Source organism: Lycorma delicatula, chromosome 1, assembly GCF_047948215.1.
Source record: "Lycorma delicatula isolate Av1 chromosome 1, ASM4794821v1, whole genome shotgun sequence".
Classification (NCBI taxonomy): Eukaryota; Metazoa; Arthropoda; class Insecta; order Hemiptera; family Fulgoridae; genus Lycorma; species Lycorma delicatula.
In genome coordinates, this window is record NC_134455.1 from 159,640,533 (window position 1) to 159,652,737 (window position 12,205).

Sequence of the window (12,205 nt, forward strand, 5' to 3'; positions counted from 1 at the left end):
AGGCAGCAGTTGACTTTCAGTTGTTTTTTGTCCGGCTCAGATTCTGGGAAGCAAATCCAACCCACTATCAGTTGTTTTTGCTTGGAGAGGATCTTCTCCAAGCAAAATGATATATTCAAACACAAAATACAAGTCAAGCAGAGAATCCACCCCTCTTAGAGAAAAAGTCTATCAAACAAGGAAGTAGATTCCAGTGAGCGCTTGCACATGAACTGTGTAAACACAATTGAAAAACTTAACATGTTGATGAGGAAGGATTCACTTTGGAATATATCAAACATGTTAAAAGAGTATTGGATATTCAGATTATGATTCAGTGTGCCAAGAGTATCTCCAAAGGCTATTCAAAAGTTCTTGTTATTTATCTTTACAAGAATGTTAACCATTTCAACATAATTAACAGTATGAAGGCTTTGTTAGGTAAATCAGATTACTGTAAAAAATATGATAGAGCATGGAATGTTAGTAGACCAATGCCTGAACACAACTGTATGATACCTTGTAAGATACCAGATCATGATGAAGAGTATGCAGCTATATACTATAAGTACTGCAGTCAATATAGTTACAATGATCAGTGTATAATGGAACAAAGCAAAAGGCAGTGTTTGTGAAAATATCTACAAATGTAAAATATGTAATTATATCTGTAAAAGAAACAAACAACATCAATGTGGCTACTGGAAATATAAGAACTGTCTTGAATATGTTAAGATGGATAGTCATAATTCCTATACAAGGTCTCTTCAAGAAATATGTAGACTGTTTGAATTGCTTGGGTCCAGTTGGTATCACCATGTTCGTACAGATCAGCTGATTACAACGCAGTTTTTTGATTGCAAATATCAGTATTAGTTGCTTAGCTACGTGATTGTTTGTGAAGTGTGTTTTTTCATTTGGCAGATGAGTGACTTGAATGAAATCTGTGAGTGAAACTTTTGATATGCTCAAGGTGGCTTACTGCGATGTTGCTATGAAGCGTGCGACATGTTTTAAGTGGCATGGACGTTTTAAAGATGGTCGTCAGTCAATTGAAGACAATGAGCATCCTGGATGTCCTTCCATGTCAACTGACGACTCACACATAGACAAAATCAACACCCTGGTTCGGGCAAATCGACATCTGATCATCAGAGAGCTTGCTGAAGAGTGTGAGATATCAGTTGGATCATGTTACTAGATTTCGAGATTATTTTACGCAAGTGGTGACTGGTTTTTTCATCATGACAACGTCCATTCGTCCCTCAGAACTCATGAGTTTTTGGCCAAACACTCTTTCACTGTTCTTCCCTACCCACCCAACTCACTTGACCTCGCTCCTTGTGACTTCTTCTTGTTTCCCAAACTCAAAAGATTTTTGAAAGAAAGAAAATTTGAGACAATTCCCGTGATTGAGGCAAATGCGATGAAGGAACTGAAGAACACCACAAAAGAAGCGTTCCAGGACTGTTTCCAAAAGTGGAAACACCGTTGGGATAAGTGTGTGCATCGGAGAGAAGAGTACTTTGAAGGAGACCCAGACAAGTAACTTCTAAATAGACTACATTTTGTTTTATGACATTAATCTACATATTTTTTGAACAGACCTCGTATGTTAGTGGAAGGTATAAAGGTTGTAAGAATGAAATCTACTGAAGATTGCATTGATGAAAACAAATCTTGCCAGTATATAATAAAGTATTTTTTATTCTTCGATTATGAGGCAATACAAGAAATAGGAGAACATGTACCAAATTTTTTGATGGTTAAAAATTACTACAGAAAGACTTGGAAATTTTATGATAATGATTCATTTTGTAAATGGTTATTAACAAAAGAACATTACGATTACGTTCGTGTAGCACTTTACAGAAAAGGATATGATGCACAATTTATTCTGAGATGCTGTGTGGAGAACATGTTTGCACCTTTTATTATATACAACAGAACAAAACTTATATTGATGACATTAACTGGATATGAGATTTAAATTATAGATAGTTCTAACTTTGATGCTTCACCATTATCATCTTTTCTGAAGACATATGGACTTACTGAACTAAAGAAAGGGTACTTCCACATTTCTTCAACATATACAAACATCAGAAGTACATTAGACCTATTTCGAAAATTAATTATTATGGCGCAGATACCATGAAACCAAACGCTGGAGAAAAGCTCTTGAAGTGGCATGTCAACAGAGTTGTTGAAAGTTACGTGTTTGACTTTAAGAAAAAGATTGAAGAGTATAAGAACATTGTAACTAATGTAGATATCTTGAGTAGAGGTTGTCTATAATTAAGAAATCATTTCTTTGAAATTACAAACATCAATCTGTTTCAGTATATCACAATTGCTACTGTTTGTGTGGCTATTTGTAAAGTAAAGTACCTGGAGGGAAAAGCTATAGCTGTTATACAACCAGACAGAAAAGAAAAATATAGTAAACAATCAATCAGTTGGCTTAACAAATTTACTGTAGTACAACATTCACCACTTGACCCTGGAAATGCATTCTTCCATGGAAGAACTAACACGAGCAAATAATAATCTATACCTTGATACCTTATCTGGGGGATACTAAAAATTGATGTATATATTAAAAGATGATAAACGGTTAGTTGTAATCTCTATATTAGATCAGTTGGTGTGATCATATCTGAGTTGTTTTTACATTACACTACACATATATATGAACAAATATGTCAATACATGTCCAACATGCAACAAATTTTATATTTTAGTTCTGCCATTGGCAAGCTTGATCATGATCATGAATTATGTTGTGCGATATCAAACGATAATGAATAGACCATCAACATCATACTTGAAGAATATAAGCAGGAACTTGTAGGATGTAATAACTAAAAACTTACCTTAGGGATAATAATTGTACATTAATATATGTAGGTATATGCATGTTATGGTTAGAGGATTATAATGGGTTGTGTTCCTATAAAACAAAATCAAAATTATTTTAAGAGTATGTTAAGTTGAAATTATTTTAATTTGGTTTTCACTTGTTGCTCCAAATCATTAGCCTTAATACTCATGAGTGCATTTGGGGCAAGAGAATCTGAAATTAGTTTGAATCGGTTGTCTTGGGTTCAACTCCCTACAAATTCCAGTACTTTCTCACTTACAATTTCATCTTTCTCAACTTCCTCATTAAAATACATGAAGAAACATATCTAAGGATCTAATAATAAATATAGATTTGTGTGTGTGTATATATATATATATATATATATACATACATACATACATACATACATACATACACACACACATACATACAGAATACTATGTAGATACATACAAACAGAAACTAAAAGCAGTTAGTGATTTTTTAATGTAATTAATCCTAGATCGTTATTATTTTTTTTAATATAACCCATATTAATTATTACGTAATTTAAAGTCTAAAAACTAAGCCAACAAAAAATAAAAATAAATTATTACATAAAATGAAATAAAGACAGAGTATAAATAAATCCTTTTGAAGACATACATTAGTAATTTTTAATTCTCATATATGTCATGTAAGTTCTAAACAATAATCTACTTGAAAGAAAAATATGCACAAAATTTAAACTAAAGACAAAATAAACCAAATGATAAATTAATTATAATTAGCAGCTTAATCGTGCTGAAGATGCAAGTCCCATGAAAGTACATTCATAAAAAATTAAGGTAAGATATGTCTTATCTCAATATTCTGTACAAGGTCGTTTATTTTAATAGAATTTAAATATAATTTAACAGTGTAAAGGAATAATATAATTTTAAAAGTATTAATTTCATTCATAGTACATTCATAAAAAATTAAGGTAAGATATGTCTTATCTCAATATTCTGTACAAGGTCGTTTATTTTAATAGAATTTAAATATAATTTAACAATGTAAAGGAATAATATAATTTTAAAAGTATTAATTTCATTAAAGTAATATATATATTATATTTATATGGGTCATTCTAATTTCCATAGCATTACTTCAGAAACTGATCTGAAAGATCAATATAAAAAAAATCGCTATAACATATGTCCAGAAAGAAACACTTTTTTTAGGTTTACAATAAATTTTATTTCTTAAATTATCAATAGATTAGATAAAAATTTGTAACAAAACATGTAGAGAATTCAATTATATGAAAATTTTTGTAAGTAAATAATGTCAACAGCAAACAAAACGTTCAGAAATTTGATTTAATTGAAAACAAAACAGATCAGAATTTGGCAGAAAATATTACTTTGTAAACTGAACAGAAATCTTCTTCATAACACTAAAATAAATAATAAATTTAAAAAAGTAATAGTAATAGATGCTAGAACAAATCAATTACTTGAAGAAATATTTTATCTCATGAGTTACCAATAATAGCTGATCAATTTATTAAGTTTTCTGGATTATATGCGAGTGGTTTTGTGTTGTTTAGATAAGAATTTAAAGCATAGTTTAATCTCCTATTATATATAATAGGAGACAACACAAACTTGTATATATTTTGAGAATTGACTGAAGTGTTGTTAATTTATGGTAAGTACATAACAGTGTTGGTGCAGTTTGAGAATACTATAGGAAATAAGATCAAAAATTACCATTTATAAAATGTTTGGAATGTGAGATGTGAGCAGTTGTGGAGAAACCAAAACTATCAAATGCTGATCGACAGCAGTTTGTAAGAAATGCAAATACTGAAGAAGAAATACCCAATACTTTACAGTTATGTTCTATTACAAGCACCAGAAGATTTGATGTTGTTTAAATGTTTCATAGCGAAGTGTTTGGCAAACATTATAAAAATTATAGGAGCAACAATTGTATCCATTCTATATAAGGCATGTTAAAGATATATTACGGTCAGATCATGATGAATAGACAAAACTCTGTAAATGGTTATTTAGAAAATTTGCTCTCAAACCTAATTTCTTTCATCATATTCTGATTATCAGTTAATAATGCTTCATTAGAAATGAAATTATCAATTTCAAAACATGGATACTTGGACAGAGAAAACCCTCATAAGTCTGCCACATTTCATTTCCTTGCAACTTGTTGTTTTCACTTAATGTGTTGTGTGTGGTCTTGATAAAAATATAATCAGCTCTTTTTTCTTACCACAAAGTCTTTCAGGGCTGCTGTACTTGCATTTCTTATAAACAAATCTGATTGAACTCTTGGAGATAAAATAGTTATAAATATAATGAGATTATGGCTTTTGTATGGTGGTGCATAATATCAACACACTCAACTTATGTTTAATAGTGTCAGAGATTATTTAAATTATACTTACATTGAATGAACCAGTAAAGTGGCCACCACTATCTTCCGATCTCAGCAGTCAGATTATTTTCTTTGGGGTTTGATAAAGTTGGTTTATTCTTTACAAGATATGATCAAAAAATATTTAGCCTTGGCTCATAAAAACAAAACAACTAAACCTAACCAAAAATACCTAACATTTAATTTATTATAAATTTTTCAAAATAATGTAATTAAATTATACATCTTCAGGTATAACTAAAATGTAGCATTTTTCATACAGAATATATTTCACTTATGATCTAATACTTTTATTTTTGTGAATTGTAGGTAATATTGGTGGTCGTGTTTCTCATGTAAGTCACCTTAGTGAAGACGAAAAGGGTATTACGTCAGATGATGAAATACTGTCCGATTCTGAATCTTCTATGACATCATTAAATGAAAGGAAGAAATCATTTGAACAGGTTCAAATTTTAATTTCTTACATTATGTGTAGTTCTTTAAGGAATTGCAGAAGATAGAAGAACAATAGAATTCATTAAGCTTATAAATGTGAATATTTGAATTTCATAAATTTGAAATAAAAAAAGAATTAGTTTAGAATTAAAGGTAGAGAAAATAATAATTATTATTATTACTATTATCAAGTATGTGTAAAAGTTAACACACTCTTCTGTAGAGAACAGAATCATCTTATCTTACACCCAAATATTGGATATACGCTTCATGATTTCATCAAATTAACTTAAATTATTCTTTTTCATTTATTTGTAGTTCTTTCCAAAATAAACTGGTCTATTTATTCCATCAATTTTTATACAATATGTAAGCTACTATATTACACCAAATTTAAATTTTTTACAAAGATAAAAATTTTTAAAGAATTTGTTTTTAAAAAAAATGAATTTTCTAATTTACTAATGTTGGGATTTGCGAAACAATGCACTATGACTATGCTGCTTGATAATTTTATATCCTAAGATAACATAAAACCAGTTACAATAACTCAGCACATCAAAAAATGTTACTAGCAATGAATAATTATACATTACTTATTCGTTATGAAACAAACTCTTTTGCTTAGTAGATATTTGATTCAGAACACCCATTATTAAACTACCTGAAACTTGTAGAACCTTTATTATTTATCTACTTGAACTTTGATATTTGCATATCAATTTCACAAATCATCTTATTAATACATATACTGATATGGAATTGGCCAATCCGAAATTAATTCTGGTTATAATTTTGAACATAATTTATCATTATAACAAGTAACATCTTTAATAGTTCTTTATTAAATGGTCGACGGATTAGTAATATTGTAATCGAACCATTGAAGTATTTTTGCACAGCGACCTTTAATAATAGTTTCTCATACCTGTATCCAGAATAAAACATAAACTGCAAACCTCCTGAACAGTTTTCCGAACAAAGTCACTGCACTCAAGCTCACACCGACGAATCCAAACACAAATTGCATCTTTCGATGGTCTCCCAGTCTTACCCCACCACTATTCCTGAGAATTACTCAGTCTATGAAAGTGCGTGTTCACACACTAACGTAACACTTTCTGTGGGAATAGTTTGTTCCCATTGCAGGCATAATGTCATACTATGATAAATTTTATTTTTAGCAGGAATGTGCGATAAGAATTCAATCATAAAAAAAAATAGTTTATTCTTATCTAATTATGCCGTGATTATCCACAATCAGTCTTCTCTGAATAAATCCATTTAACCTTGAATTTTTATTTTATTTTTATTTTTTTTTAATTTTTATTTTATTTTATTTTATTTTTATTTTAATTGACGTAATACAAAATTTATAAAATAAAAAGTATATAATTCTAACAAAGTAACCAACTTAATTAAGCCCTATAAGCCAATTTTAGTCAAAATTTATAATGGTTACAAATATTAAAGAAGGCAATTTGTAGTGGAGACATTTTCAACTAAAAAAAAAAAATCATGTTTTTGGAATAAAATTGTCATTACAATAAAAACTATAAAGAAATTTTATTTACTTTTGAGTATTGCTGGGAGATGTATAGCTAAATTTATTACCCTAAATTGGTATACAAAGTACACTTAAAAAAATTAAGTTGAAAATTCAGTGTATTCATCAAAATGCAGTGATAAATAAGTTCTATAATTGGGATTTATTAGAATTTGCATTTCTATTTTTAATTTATGTTTTCTATTACTGTTCATAAATAAATTTTCAAGGGCCATTGTCAAACAGTATTCATTAAAAACAGAAAAATTCTCATTTATTAAAAGCTTCACCATATAATACAGTGATTTTTTAGTCCTGTTACCCAATTTTAAATATAATTTAAGAAAGGGAAATTTAGGTGGAATAAAAATATGTATTTGTTACTTACAAAAGAGATTTAATAAAAAGCTATTACATAATTGTTAAAGAATATGCTAAAAATTGCCCACTCCTTGCGGTTATACACGCACGGACTCTTTTCAGCATATTAGCAGAAACCTTTTTAAGAGTTGCATTGGAAATATTCATGATTAAGTCTGTAATATTGAGTTCATCAATATTGTGATGATTGTTATTGAAGACCTCGGACTTAATATAGCCCCACAAAAAGTAGTCAGGAGATGTGAGGTCTGAGGACCTTGGAGGCCATAAGCCCTTGCTTATTATTCGATCATCAAAGAATTCTTGCAGAAAATCCATGGTCTCTTGAGACATGTGGCATGTAGCCCCATCTTGCTGAAGCCAGCAATACCGTTCTTGAGGTTCCAGGAGGGACACAAATTGGCGTACAATATTGCTGTATACTTCACCATTTACTGTCTGTTCGAAGAATATGGGTCTGACTATACGATGACGAGATATCGCACCCCACACACCAATTTTTTCAGGATGCAAAGATTTATCTTGTAAAGCGTTAGGATTTTCAACCACCCAAATTCGACAGTTTTGATTGTTCACATAACCATCTAGATGGATCCAAGCTTCATCACTAAAGAACACTGTGTTTAAAAATTTGATTCCATTATCATTTACAAGAGTCCTAAATCAACGGCAATATTGCAATCGCTTGTTTAAATCTGGAGGCTGAAGCTCTTGGACTAATCGTACGTGATGCGGATACAATTTCAATTTTTTAGCAGCTTTCTGAACACTCGAATATGACAAACCAACTTGCATGGAAAGTTTTCGTAAACTTTTCCGTGGAGAATTGAGCAATCATGTTTTCACATTCTCTAAAACGTCATCTGTCAAGCGAGTTGGTCGACCACTATGTTTTCTGTCGCAAACACTACCTGTCTCTCGAAATCAGTTTGCTAGCCTAGAAATTGACATTTTTTCTGGCGGAAGAACACCAACAAATTTAATTTGAAATCTTTTACAATCGCATATGATTTCATAACAAAATATTGTTCAATGAAAACTCGTTGTTCTATGTAAAAGACATTCTGTTCGTAACATGACCAGAAACAGCACAAAAGTTTACACAGCTCAAACAAATCAACTCACACTGCCCTATCTATACCGGTTGAGTAGCGCTACCAACTTCATGTCACAAAACAAAATTTCCCTTTCTTAGAAAAAAATTACCAGACATTAACAGTTGGGTAACAGGACTAAAAAATCACCCTGTAGTTGTGTAAATCACTAATAACTGAGATATTTAAATATATATACATATCAGCTGGGAATAAAAAAAAAGACGAAATGCCACACATCAAGAATTATCAATGCAATGCTTTATTAGAAACCAGAAATAAACACGTTTTAGGTTTGATGTAAATTATATTTTTTAAATTATCAACAGATTAGATAAAAATTTGTAACAAAACATGTAGAGAATTCAATTATGAGAAAATTCTTTAACTTATGTGTGGACAAGAAGATACAGTTGAAGACTGTTTAGCAGCCCTGCATCAGGAGGTAGCAAACAGCTTAGAAGGAGAACTAGCAACTAGCATATCACTGTCAAGGTAAACAGTTTTGTTTTTTTTTTAATTTTTTTTGGTCCAGCGTGAACCATTTATATATTGATGTTTTGTAACATTATCAAGTTCTTTTTAAGTTATTAATTTTTTATTATTTCAGGTAATGGATGAAGAAGTCGTTATACTTGCAGAAGCTGTGTGGGATCATGTAGCCATGGAAACAGAAGAATTGGCATTTAGAGCTGGAGATGTTATCGAAGTATTGGATACACTTGACAGAGATTGGTGGTGGGGATCTTGTAATAATTGTGTAGGATGGTTCCCTTCCGCATTTGTCAGAGTAATTATCAGTTTATACTTTATTTACACAATGATTAATTCTATGATTATTTGATGTAGATTATCATTATATTTTATAATCTGTGAAAAATTTACCACTAGTAATGCACACTTTGTAGAACTATATATGATCAGGATATGAAAACTCAATATTGGTGATCATAATCAGAAAAGATTGGAACGTGTTAAATACTTTAGCTAATAACTGATAAGTTCCTATAGCCTGTGGATACACTAATAGCTAATAACTGATTAGTTCCTATAGCCTGTGGCTACACTAAAAGTGAAATCACTAAAGTATACTTATTTTTGTTTGGATTTTAATGTTAACATTATAAACCACAAAGCATTTGTGTATAAAGTTCAGTTCCATGCAACTATTCAAATCAATACAGACTAATTGTAAAGATATTTTTTAAGTCATTTTAAAACTTTTAACTTATAAATTATAATTATGTGTGGTTATTGATGTTTTTGCAGTTAAGAGTTAGCCAAGAAGATACGGTTGAAGACTGTTTAGCAGCTATGGCATCAGGAGGTAGCAAACAGCTTAGAAGGAGAACTAGCATATCACTGTTATCAAATGACCAAGTAAGATCTAGAGTTGTCAGAGAGCTCATTAACACAGAACGTGATTTTGTTAAAGTACTGAGGGATGTAGCTGAGGTAATTATTCTCTATAGTTTATTAAATTTCTTGATTGTGAAAGTTAGTAAATTTTATTATTAATATACGAGGTGCGACAATAAAGTAATGAGACTGATGTGAAAAAAAATGTTGCTTACCGTTTTAGTCATGTTTAGTGTTGTCTCCTTCAAAGTAGTTCCACTCTGATTGCACACACTTATTCCAGCGCTTCTGCCATTGATGGTAGCATGTCTGGAACTCATCTTCTGTAATATTCTCCAAGACCCTCGTCACAGCTTTTTGGACATCTTATATTGTTTGAAAATGGTGTCCCTTGACCGCTATTTTGACTCTTGGAAATAGAAATAAGTCGCACGGAGCGATATCTGGTGAATAAGGTGGCTGTGGTAGTACTGAAATTTGTTTTGAGGTTAAAGAATACTGTACTGACAGCAGTATGGGATGGCGCATTATCGTGATGCAGAATCCAATTATCAGCAATGTTGGCACGGACACGAAGAACTCGTTCACGAAGTCTTTCTAAAATTTCTTTGTAGAAATATTGGTTAACTGTTTGTCCAGGAGGCACCCACTCTTTATGAACAATTCCCTTGGAATCGAAGAAGCACACAAGCATGCATTTCACTTTTGACTTTGACATGCAAGTTTTTTTTGGTCTGGTTGATCCCTTTGACCACCATTGCGAACTTTGGCGTTTGGTCTCTTGGATCGTATTGAAAAAACCATCCTTCATCACCAGTGATAACACGGCTCAACAAATCTGGATTGATTTATGTTTACTCTACCAGATCGGCTGCCACATTTTTCCGTGTTTCTCGCTGTTGTGTGAGATTTTTGGGGACCATTTTTGCACAAATCTTTCTCATACCAAGATCTTCAGTTAATATTAGACGAACCGTTTCTCGATTGATGTTGAGTTCTGTGCAATCATTTTCACAGATAATCTTTGATCAGATCGTACGATTTCACGCACCCTGGTCAAGTTGACATCTGTCCGTGAGGTTGATGGTCGTCCACTGTGGTCTTCAACATTCGTTCCTGCCTTCACTAAAAATTTTATGCCACCGAAAAACTTGAGCTCTTGACATAACCTCCTCTCCCAAAGCCTTCTGAAGCTTACCATAAGTTGTTGTCGCGTTTTCACCCAATTTAACGCAAAAATAAATGGCATACCGTTGCACATTATTTTGCGGTTTCATTTCTGTGACGAGAGACACAAACACGTGTTCACTTATTACAGCACAACTCACGACTGAGCAGTTGCAGCATCAATGTGCCGCTTGGACTAGAAGTAGCTTATAGACCAAGGTCAAAGATGGTGTGCCTACACCAGCTGCAGGGTTGCCACATCTTGCAAAGAAAAATCAGTCTCATTACTTTATTGTCGCACCTCGTATATACCAGGGTGAATCAAATTTAAATGGTAATTTTGCTATTATGCACAGCAAGCAGTTCTGAGCTGGATGGCGGAGTGGGGTGTTGTTAATGTTTGGTGTGTTTAGAGAGAGGGAACCAGCTTGGTTTGCTCCTCTGCTCTGTTAAGTACTCAGTCCAGCCATGAGTGAGCAAAAGGTTCACGCCTTGCAGATTATGATTATATGTCATGTTGCATGACATATAATCATAAATTTTTTAACTAATGAAGGCGTTAAACCTGCAAAAATGTTAACTCATTTAAAGGTACAGTTTGGGGACACTATACTGTCCCAGAACCGAATCTATATGTGAGCCAGACAATTTAAGGATGGGCGAGAAAGTGTGAAAATGAAAGTCATGATTGACAACCAAGGTCAAATCTCACAGCTGACAACATCCATGCCATTCGAGAGCTTGTCAAAGGGGATTGCTGGTTCACTGTTGAAGAAATCGCGTCAGAAGTGGGTATCAGCTATGGGAGTGCTCAATCCATTATCACTGATCATCTTGGCTTTAGAAAAATTAGTGCCCAATGGGTTCCGAGGTTGTTGACTGAAAATCAAAAATAGATCAGGATGGAGATCTGTGAGAGACTTCTGAATGAAAGACTTCTTGATTTTCAGCAAG

General features: G+C 32.0%; 1 protein-coding gene across 1 annotated transcript in view; it reads left to right on the forward strand.

Moving 5' to 3' along the window:
* RhoGEF3 (Rho guanine nucleotide exchange factor 3) overlaps window positions 1-12,205 on the forward strand; it is a 171,679-nt gene that overhangs the window by 138,865 nt on the left and 20,609 nt on the right. Inside the window, exons 7-9 of the mRNA XM_075354770.1 lie at window positions 5,576-5,712; window positions 9,336-9,515; window positions 9,995-10,180. Coding sequence (XP_075210885.1) covers window positions 5,576-5,712; window positions 9,336-9,515; window positions 9,995-10,180 — 503 coding nt within the window. The remainder of the gene's footprint in view (window positions 1-5,575; window positions 5,713-9,335; window positions 9,516-9,994; window positions 10,181-12,205) is intronic.